Here is an 11,435-nt window from a genome sequence, read left to right as displayed (position 1 = left end):
ATTCTTTACTTTCGTTGTTTCCTGATCAGACTTGTCGATGTCACGAGTTCGGGGCAGAAAAACAGGGAGAAGAAAATTATTTATTTAAACGAAAAAGGCAAAAACACAAACAAAAACTTTCTTCCTAAAACCAAACGAGAAAAAACCCATGAGCACAAAAACAAAGTAAATCCAGAGAACACAAAGACAATGAACCGACCACAGGGTAAGAAAACAGAGCGACTATTAGGCCCCGCCCACACGTAGCCGAGTATCTCGTTTCGGCCTCTCGTCCTCACGAACACGCAGACTTACAGCATCGAAAACGAAGCTTTTAAAAACCTCCGACCAAAGTGAAGATTTGCATGTGGACGTCAGTAACCGGGGTATGTTCGTACGTCACATGTGCGACCCGTGTTTACGTTCAGACACAGGATGAATGTGCTTCAAAACTTCTGCCGTTACGTGTGGATGAAGTTTTCTCTAAAATCGAGGTCGTGCGTACGTGTGGACGAGGCCTCAATGGACGGGCGTCATCAGACACAGGTGAGACTAACGAGACAGGTGAGGACAGAATCAAACCATGACAGTAGATTTTGTGTCTCGTCCTTATTGGATGGCGAGCGTGGGGGTTACAGGCCCGACCGGAACTCAGACTGCCCGTCCAGATACAGGACACGGGACCCGACCTCGAGGTCATCGGCGCACAGTTTGTCACCTCATCGTAGCGTCAGCACAGTGCGGAAACTTCCGGATTCTTCTCCGCTCGGCCTGCTCCGGCTGCACCGGCCATGTTTGTTTATTCTGTGGCATCTGTCATGGCGCCTTGATGTTCCCGTGATATTTACTCTGCATACATGTCTATATTTGGTCCCGAGACATCTAACACCGTCACGGCGCTCCCCAACGAGCCGCTGAGCCCCCGCGCGCCCACAGGCGCTCGCTGTGCTGTGTAACCATCCCGAGTTAACCTTTCCTGAAGGCGCAGGGAAGCCCAGGCATGGAGCTCTCTTTAGCATAATGAGTGTGTTCATCAAAGAGCTGCGGCGTGCTGGATGGAGCCGCCGGATTCACCAACACACACACACACACACACACACACACACACACACACACACACACCAGCACACACATGCTAATGTACGTGTGTGAGAGTTTCCTGCTGAGCTGGGAACAGGGCCACAGGTGACGGCGCTCTCAATTACACATGCACACACACTCGTTTACACACACACACACACACACACACACACACACAGATTCACATGCATGGTGGACGTCGACAGCGGCCGCCCTCGGACCTCATTTGAGGATGAAATCGTTTCTGTGACCAAAGTGTCATCTATAATTAATGCCCACTTGTGTGTAATTTAGAGAGATCTCACCTGTGGCCCCGTCCCCAGCACAGGGGGAAACACACACACACACACACACACACACACACACACACACACACACACACAGAAGCACATGCACATACAAGCCAAGCCGTTTAACTCAAATGAACTTCGACACAGACAGAGGCGGAGGTCCTGACCAGGCTCCTTGATGTTCCTAAACTGAAGACACATTAATTCACGTCTCTGCACAAAAGAGGGCTGAATGAAATAAACACATTTCACCCACACGCCTTTGAAGGTTGTTTAGGCCAAATTGTCCCTTTTGAAGACCCGTAGGAAACGGCCTGCGTCTCCTGTCCAGGCGTGACAGAAGACGCTCATGCTTGAAGGACTGCTGACATCTCAACGTGTGAGAGACGACTCTACCACTGAGCCACAGCCGCCCTCAATGCCGTTCTTAAACTCTGCTGTCGACGACTCCATCTGTGGCGTCTTTGTGCAACACTGACGTTCACTGTTCTGTAAACTTCCGTGTTTTTGTTGGTGGTGGCGTCCAACGTTTGACAAGGATCATCTGCACCACGGACGGCGATGAGGCCTTTGACCTCCGGGTCCATCTGCGGCCTTATCTTGGTGTTTGTCGTCACTATCAGGGGCGTCTTTGTGCCTTTATTGGAGGGATAGGAAAGTGTAAAGAGACGGATATCAGGGAGAGAGAGAGAGAGAGTTTGGATCGACATGCGAAAAAGGAGCCAAAGATTCAGACGGGTTCACTTGTTTCTCTCCAAAGTTAAAGTTCGGATGAAAGCTGACTCAGTGTCGCTCTCACTGAACAAACTAACAGACTCAAAGTCAAACTAACTTCTTCCTGCTGATGTGTGACTGGAGGTGCCAGACCTCCGATAAACGCTTTCTTCACACACCTCCAGCCTTGTAAACAAAATGAAGTCACTAATTAACAGCACTGCTTTGTTACGGTTCATGTCAGGTCTCTAACAGCTTCCCAAATGAAAGGCTTCAGGATGAGGCAGGAATCGCAGGTGAGACTCTGTGTCGCATCTCAACCTTGTTTATTGGAGCTTTATTTTGGTTTTTTAATTACCCAGCAGCCCTTTGGTGACATGACGCTGTCGCGTTTCCACGACACTTTAAGAGTTAAAACAGAGCACCACGTAGCATTGTTTCAATAACTTCACTAAGAGGTTGCTATGGTAACACGACATCATGGAATTCTCAAACGGGGAAAACTGCTCACCAGGAACTCTGCGTGAAAACAGGCGCCCACTTCATGACGCTGCTGTGCTCGAGGATTAAGAGGTCAAAGGTCACGTGGTCGTTTTCCAGTCTCATCCCACGATTGGCCGTTTGTTGGCGATCTTCCTGTTTCAAAAACACCTTAAATTTGCAAAAATCACAAATATCATTTATTACAATATTTTATTACAAGCAAATTGTGTTTTATGCAAACTTTATTTAAAGCATTTAACTGACAACGAGAGCCCGAGCCACCGCCCAGTGTTAGTGTATCCAGTGACGATCGATATTCCTCGATTAATCACCCGTCAAAAAGTGTTTCCTTTGAGTTTTATTAAATTACACTCGCAGTGCTCTGTCACCAGCAGAGGGCGCCACATGGATCACAACAAGCATTATTAGTACACGCTCAGATACTTTCCAGTCGAACGACCATCTTGTCTTCTTTATAAATCTTTTCCACTAGTGTTTGTCGTGCTGGCTTGAAAAGTGCTGAGTCAGCAGTTTTTCACCTGTTCGTCCTATAAGCCGCTCCGTGTGTGTGTAAGTGTTCCTCCTGCTGTTGGACGTTTTCAGGCGGCATCAACAGTGTTGGATTTAAAAAGATAAACCGCGTGCAGTGTAGCGAAACAGAAACAAATACATTTTTCAAACGGCTCTCTGCAGCTCTGAAGGCAACACGACGCGGCTCGGGTCGTTTCTCAAACTGCCAGCGTGAGCCGCTGGCGCTCCAGGCGGTGTCGTGTTAAACAAAACGGTGCATTGATGCAATGCACAAAGAGTTGGTTATGTCAATGCGATATTTATCACCTCTGATCAAGAAGAAATTAGTGTGAAGATAAGGTCGTAGATCATTGTGGGTGAGATTAAGTGTCAGAGGGGAAGAAAATCAATGTTTCTGCGGCCCCGGCGTTCAGTGTGGCCGCTGGAAAGAGCGTCTGAAGCTGCTGTGGCCTCAGGACAGCGACGCCGCGCTGAAGCTCATCGTGTCTGACATCTTTTAATACGGTGACCAACCAGCACATGAGTTTATTGTACAGATTCAGGCAGTCTTTTTCTTTGTTATTCATTGTGTTGTCGACAGGTGTTTGTGTTTGTCTTTTACTCAACCGCGTCTCTTTTTTCTCCCATTTGTTTGTGCAAATAAAAGACACCTCTGTGGCTCTGGAAACCTGAGCCAGTGTTTTCTTATGGTGTCCGAGTAGTGACTTATGCAGCTCAGGTTATTGCTTACCGCTAATGTTATTATTGCGGTGCCATTTGCATTGATACACTGCGGGGTAAAAAACACAGCAGAGGCTGCTTCCCCTTTCTGCAAACACAAACGTGCTCTGACAGGGAATAACCTTCTCATCGATGTCGGAGCTTAAAGTCGAGTTAGATAAAATGGACTCTTAATGTTCATTGCGCTGAACATACAGTAAAGAGAGGTTCTCTTCTTCCACCTTATAAGAAGACGCTCCTCACAGTCAGTCTGTCAGAGGAGTCGGTGTTTAGCTTCAGTCTGCAGATAACAAACGACAATCCAATCCAGCCAATCAGAAGCTCCTAATTACCTAATGAACAGGGACATGAGGTGATTTGTTGCCATGGAGCGCTTGTTAGGTTAAGTGGTGGGAATCGACAGGTCGGTCCGATGATCCTTTTACTGTATCTGATCTTACAGTGTGCTCCACTTTCATGACATTTAGCTCCTGATGTCCTGATGGGCCCTGGGACTTCTGCCCCGGGTTAGAACCAGCGGATCTTTGGCTCATAACAAAGATCCACGTCAGGTTGGAGACTGCACTTTAAGATTATGTTTGCATTGATTGATGGGACAGCTGAGGAGAGACAGGAAATGTGGGGAAGAGAGGGAGGAGAAGACGGGCGTCAAAGGGCAAAGACGTGGAGTCTAACCTGTGACTCATGCGTCGAGGATACAGTATTAGCATTTGTATGTGGGGGGGGGGGGGGGGGGGGGGGGGTGGCTGAGCTAAACCGGGGTCCCCGAGAGGGACTGTTTGAAAGCCTACTGTTCTTTCAATTAATACTGGAAAGATTATTGCATTTATATAATGCCCACATTTGGCAGTTTTAAAGGATTTCTTTGAATTTGCCTTGAAGAGATGTCAGTTTTATTTCTACACATTATTATAATTCTGTGTTGTTGTTTTTTTTAAATGAAGTAGCAGCTATCTTTGGTGATTAACCGTTAAAGCTGACAGCCATGTATAAAACCATTTTACAAATGTAAAAGTTAAACCCAAGACATATTAAAGGTCACATCTCCTCCAAAACATGTGTGAAGTTTCTAAGTCCACTCTGATCCTGTATTTGATCATGTCTATAAACCCCTCTATTTCAGCCCTGCTCAGAACAGGCTGTTTCTGTGTCTGTAGCTTTAAATATGTAAATGAGCTGTGTCTGGCCACGCCCCCTCTCTGGAAGGGCTCGGGTGTACTCGCTGCTTTCTGGCTCCATGTCCTATTGTTTACGGTGAGAAGGCAGACTCAGAGGGCAGAACAAACACCTAGCTGTGGGAGTGTCACCCACCTGGGGGAGGGGCTACTGCCCTTTGTGATGTCATGAAGGGAACATCTCCAAACGGCCTGTTTGAGCACACATTTTCTGAAAAGTGGAGCAGGCAGAAGACGGAGAGGATGGACTTTTCTCATCATTGGGGGGTTTTTAGACAGACTAGAGACACATTAGAGGAACATGGAGGAGAGGATTTTGTATATGTGACCTTTAAGATGCATAAAGAAAAGCCAGGATGCTGCTGGATAACATACAATTTATTTCTCTCATGTTGAAATATTTCAAAGTCATACTGATGTTTTTTCACTTCAGTTTTTTGGCGACTGGAGCAAATCCGTGTCTCACTCATGTTTTTCCACTACTATGAAACTTCCCTTGTGATCCGTGGAAACGTAGAGAGATCAAAAGCAGGAATCATGAAGAAGGTCAAGCTATGGAAAACATTGCACGCACTCCATGCAGCGTCATTCTCTCTGTAAATCTTTAACCGCCTGTTTTGAATCTGTCTCTCAAAGTAGCCACCTTCATTTGTTTATTTGCAAAACAGCCCAGGCACTCTCGTTTGTGTTCTCACCTGACTCCTGAGCCAACAGACTGATGAGGATGAGGATGAAGATGGGTTACAAGAAGCAGGGATGTGCTGCTGTGGAAGCCTCTCAGCATGGCCCCCTGTCCCCCTGCTGCCTCCCCCTCCCCTCCTCTCTTATTGACCATGTTGCACATAATAAATCAGCTGTGAGTTGGGCTACCTTGCAAGTACCCTAATGAAAGCTCATTTATAAAGTGGCTAAATGGTCCTGACAAAAGTCCTAATGAGGAAATCAATAATTCAGTGATTGTTACTCTTCTTACACTAATACGTCCCTCTTGTAGCGCTTTGACTCTGGCCAAGAGAAGCCATTTTTTACCGTGTTCAGTTCTGCGTGTCAGCAATGTTGTAGGTTTTTTTTTTTCTCGACTTGAAGCTGTGAGATAAATTGTTTGTTGTTGTCTGTTGGTTGTTAGGAAAGATGGAAAGCCTTTTTTTTTTTTTATCTGTGGTTATTTGTTTTGGTGCTTCAACGCCTTGACGTCGCTTCACTTGATGCAGATTTTGACTCTTTATCCTTCGTCAGTGTTTTAAACTCTCTAAACCCTCGACAGTCATCTTTCTTCTTCATGTTTATTTTATTTGTTCCTGTTCAAAGGTTGAACACGTCTCAACATGCTCAAGTTAAAAAATGTAAAGTGAATACAAGGAAATGGGATTTGCTAGGATATGCGACGCTAGGATATGCTACGCTAGGATATGCGACACTAGGATATGCTACGCTAGGATATGCAACACTAAGATATGCTACGCTAGCATATGCGACGCTAGGATATGCAACGCTAGGATATGCAACGCTAGGATATGCAACGCTAGGATATGCTACGCTAGGATATGCGACGCAAGGATATGCTACGCTAGGATATGCAACGCTAGGATATGCTACGCTAGGATATGCGACACTAGGATATGCTACACTAGGATATGTGATGCTAGGACATGCTACGCTAGGATACGATACGCCAGGCTAGTTTTATCTTCTTTCTTTTCTTAATGTGGCGATTAAGCAAATTCATGTCTATCTTATTTTGTACTGACTGACCAGTAGCAGGAATTAACCCAGCATCTTTTTTTCTGAGCAGCTCTGCCTTTTGTGTGCAGCCGCTCAAAGCACATTCAGAAAGGCGCTGTTGACGTCATCGGCGCTCTTTTGCAAATCTGTGATAATCCCTGTCGTATCCACGTCCTCCTCGCTCCGTGTCTGATTTTTCAAACAAACAATCTCAAATATGCGTTGGTCATACAGCGGCCGTTGTCATGGAGACAGGACGGACACGCAGCGGTTTTTCTTCCTAGGTGGACACGGAGCCGAAGTTTCCGCTTAATTTCAAATGATCTCTTTTTCATTTTGTGAGCTTGGACTGTGCTGCATCGTACACATCCGTTAGAACGACGCTCGTACTTCTAATAACACAGTAAAAATGTGACAAATGATCAACACTCCAAAAGAAGTTAAGAGTTAATAATACAGCTTAGCTTTATGCAGACAGATGGTGACCCAGCCGTGCGAGGTCACTGATCATCAGCCTTAGCGATGGGAGTTTGTGCTGAAGGAAGCCGGAGAGCAGCAGCCCAGTCCTCTGTTAATTACAGGGGCAGGTAGATTACCCTCTCGCACCCCTCACTGGGCCCTGATGTCGGGCATGCGTACCCAGAGTCCACTTCATGGGCTCCCTCAGAGGCTTTTTCTCCCACTTCAGATCCATCATTGTGCTTCGATGTGTGATTAATGAGCCACATTATGTATTTTCTTAGAGATTAATGACTGCATGCTTTGGTCAGCAGTAAATATTTCAGGTATGTTTCCTGTAAAGTCCTTTAAAATAATTTTATTTTATCTGTGTTTTGAGACTTCAGCTTTCCTAAAAACAACAAACTGGACTTTGATTTGTGGCGTCAATCTTAATGGAAATTAATTAAATACTCGTTTGGATGATCATCTCAGATTTGATGTGAACAATCATGTGGCAACCTCCAGTGTTGAAAAATGAATCATTGCAAAGAGAATCACTCCCATGATTCCCCTTTAGCCTTAACGTCATCTTATGCTATTGTTTCGATTGATCGCCCCCTGGTGGAGGAATTTAAAATGTCGCCCTTATTAAATAGCACAGCTGTAGAGAGAAAAGAAAGAGAGTGAAGGGGTGATATGCAGCAAAGAGCCGAGGTCGGATTCAAACCCACATCCGCTGCAATGACACAGGTCACACACGTCACAACCGCAAGGCGATCGACGCCCCTGAACTTGAATCTCCTGTGTTTCCATCGGGACGCCGTAACGTTTAACCTGGCAGTTGTGAGAAATCCTTGTGTTGTTCACTAATCAGCGTGTTTAACATCAGTATCTCCTTTTAGGTCCTTGTTCATATTTTTAGCTCTTTAGTATCATTGTCATTTATCTCTGTGTTAAAGTCCGAGCTGCCTCCAAACCAACTTCCCCAAAGAAGCGTTGATAAAAGTTATTTGAATTGTGGTGGATTGAGAGCGTGAATCAAACACCTCTTTAAAAAGAGCCTCTCTCTCTCTCTTCTTGATGTAAGCGCAGTGTGTAGGGGGGCGAGAGACAAAGCAGGAGAGAAGCTGCAGCTGTACAGAGAGGTTCACATTTTGATGTGGAGAAAACTCTCCTATGTTTCCTCTCTTCTTGGTCCCTTTGCAGTTCCTGTTGTCTTTTTTTTTTTTGTTTGTTTGTTTCTTTCAGAACAAAGAATAAGCTGTGGTACTTTGAGTTCGGCACTTCGGAGACCTTCTCAGCCACGTGTAAGAAGCTCCACGACTTTCTGGAGGTGGAGGTAAAAAACCGAAGCACATGTTTTTCAGATTTTTAGAGAAGAACAAAAGCAAAGGTCACTTCTGTCATTACTGCTTATATGATGGCTTTTTACAATCTGCAAATCCACAAAAACCTCATTTTACCTTCTTCACATTCACATTTGTAAGAATAACAGTGTCGGGTAAAAGCATTCTCGTCAACCCTTCGATCCATTAATAGCTCACGTGTGTACTGGTTTCCACTCCACCCAGACAAAGTGTTGATGTGTGGAGGCTATCTGTGCACCTCCCCACCCGTTTCTCACCGCACCTCAGTTCAACATGCAGGTAATTAGCCCTACATGACCCTGCTGTGTGTGATATTGAGTGATAATGAAGATGGCGTCCGTACAGTTCATCTTCCCCCATCTCAAAGCTATCGACACGGCGCAGAGGTCTTCATTAATTAGAGCTGGTTAAGTACCCGCAGAGCCGGAGGGGGCAGGTGTAAAGATACATACTATGAGAAGTGTTGAGCTTTGAGCGTATCAGTGGTCACACAGTAGACGACTGTCGAGGACTCTTCACCTTAATCTGATCAATCAGGTTCAGCCTGAGAGGGAGAAAGAGGATCTACCAAGATTAAGAACAAAGGATCAGACGCTGGAGACGGATAACTATTCAAGCAGGGACAAAGAGACCGGTTCAGGTTGAGAGAGTGTAGTGTAGAGTGTAGTTTGATACGTACAAAGAAAAAGAAGGCTCAGATTGAGGCAGACAAATTAATGGTTGGATTATTCTTACAGTCAGACGATTATTTAGGCTCAAAAGGAGCCGATGTGGAAATGCAAAAACACTGCAGTTCCTTAAGTGTCCACTAGAGGCTGGCTGCAGAAGTCACATACACAGTTTTAAAGTTCATTGTCAGGTTCAGGCTCAACTCCAGAAAGAGAAACAGGATTTAATGTCTGGCTCAGACAAGCTCAGATTCAGGTAACGAAATAAAAACTCTTGACCAATCAGAGAGTCCGATTTAAAGATCAGGGTCAGTGAAGGTTCACTCAGAAAGTGAAGCTCAAGAGAAATGTTTTTTGACGTATTCTGTCTTCTTCCTCTGTTTCTTCCTCCTTTTTTAAAAAGTGCGACGGCGTCACTCTGGACCTCAGCAGCATCTCTTTGGAAGGCATCGCCATCCTCAACATTCCCAGCATGCACGGCGGCTCCAACCTCTGGGGCGAGAGTAAGAAGCGGAGGGGTCACCGCAAGGGCGGGAAAAAGAGCCACGACAAGAGGACGCCGTTGGTCGACCCCAAAGAGCTCATGTTTGCTGTCCAAGGTATCGTAAGCACTGTCGCTTTAAATACAGGCTGTTTGGCTCTGCAGGAAACGAGCGCTAAGCGTCCCTCTGCTTCACCTTCATGGACTGAAAAGGTCGAACATTCTCAACATGGCGACCACCATTGCAAGGCTTCAAAATGCCACTTCAGAGACTGACAGTAGCGCTGTGTGTTTTCCCGTCGATGGTCGTCGCCCATAGAACGGTCGCTCCTAGCATGGAAGCTTGTTTTGTGTTTAGCAGACTCAACACATTTTGAAGCTCTGTGTAAACTGCAGATCACATGTGGTGCAGCCTAATGGACACCATGACTGTACGTTAAACAGGTCTGACAGCGTAGGTGTCCTTGCTCCTATCAGGCAGATCAAAGACTAAACTTTCCACCAAACTTTCCCCAAGTGCATGAATATTTCACCGACGACAAGGTGAATCATAGCGAGCAGGTTTTGTTTGCAAAGAAGTGGTGCAATCATGTCACTGTTTGGCACTGTCACTGGTGTATTAATGGTCTGTGTAGGCTCCAGTGGACAGGTTCAGTTAATAAGAGCAGACTGAGGGGGGGAGGGGGGGTGCTGGGCAAACCCCCGAATCCATTTACGTCAAAAGGAAGCCCGTCAATGGGAATATGTGAATGAAGTGAGCAGAATGAGTCGACTGTTCTGTGGTTACAGGTGAAACATGTTGTGAGACGACTTCAAAGCAAAAAGTTTCACATGCTTCGGTGGAAGAAGACGTCAACACTCCCAACACTTGTGCTTATTGGTGAAGAAAAAAAGTGGCGTGCTAGCATTGTTGTTGTTGTTGTTGTAAGTGGTGTCATGAGCGGCTCGAAGGCCGTTGGAAATAAAACGGCGAACGCTTGACTAATCAGATATGTTTAATTGCAGACAGAGGAGAGGTTTGGGTGTCAGAAGAGTCGGGAGTGGAAGAGAGAGAGTGTGTGGAAATGTGTGGGAAGGAAACAGAAGATGAAAGTCTCTATAAGAAGTCGCTTTATGAAAACTGAGTTTTGTCTTCTTTTGGACTGTGTTTGAGGTCGATCTTTTCCTCTTCCTCTCTAAACCTTCTCCCAGGGTGAAGATGTTCATCAAACTCTCTTTCAGGTGTTTATGTGTAACCAAGCTAGCGCTGGTGCTAAGGTTGCTAACTGGACTTTTTGCTAGCTCACACATACACACACAGTTACTGTCCCTGTGTGTTGGCGAGCAGAGACGCCTGAATCTCCTCCGCCCACGTCTGCGGTTCTGGACGAGACCCGGTCAGACTTCGGGTTGGTGGGACAACTTTGAGAATGAAAAGGTCATTGCAGAGGAATGAAGTCGATTTTTCACTTTTCACGCTGGTCGCTCTTATCGAGTCAGACGCCACTTTGAGCGCGCAAATCTTTAAACCACTATGCATCATGTCGTCTCCTGCTTGAATAGTAAGAAGCTCAGTCTGTAGGGACTTGGGTTGGAAACCGGAGGGTTGCCAGTTCAAGTCCCGGTGCAGACCAAAAATCTGGAAAGTGGCCTTGGGCAATGCCGAGGTGCCCTTGAGCAAGACGCTGAACCCCTTCAATAAGGGGATCAATAAGGTAAATCTTCTTCTATCAGATGTAAACTACTTTTCACAATGCATTGTGGGACATTTACAGTGATTGGACAGAGTGCAGAAATGTGATCAA

At 45.8% G+C, this 11,435-nt stretch overlaps 1 protein-coding gene across 3 annotated transcripts in view; it reads left to right on the top strand.

The window, feature by feature from the left end:
- Positions 1 to 11,435, top strand: part of dgkb (diacylglycerol kinase, beta) — a 56,861-nt gene that overhangs the window by 40,325 nt on the left and 5,101 nt on the right. For all 3 annotated transcript variants that reach the window (XM_079343610.1, XM_079343611.1, XM_079343612.1), the window contains 2 exons: positions 8,384 to 8,474; positions 9,574 to 9,769. In XM_079343610.1, coding sequence (XP_079199736.1) covers positions 8,384 to 8,474; positions 9,574 to 9,769 — 287 coding nt within the window. The remainder of the gene's footprint in view (positions 1 to 8,383; positions 8,475 to 9,573; positions 9,770 to 11,435) is intronic.

The sequence above is a fragment of the Symphodus melops genome, assembly GCF_947650265.1.
Source record: "Symphodus melops genome assembly, chromosome: 5".
Lineage (NCBI taxonomy): Eukaryota > Metazoa > Chordata > Actinopteri > Labriformes > Labridae > Symphodus > Symphodus melops.
Note: the sequence above shows the minus strand (reverse complement) of the source record. Positions and strands in the feature narration are given on the sequence as shown.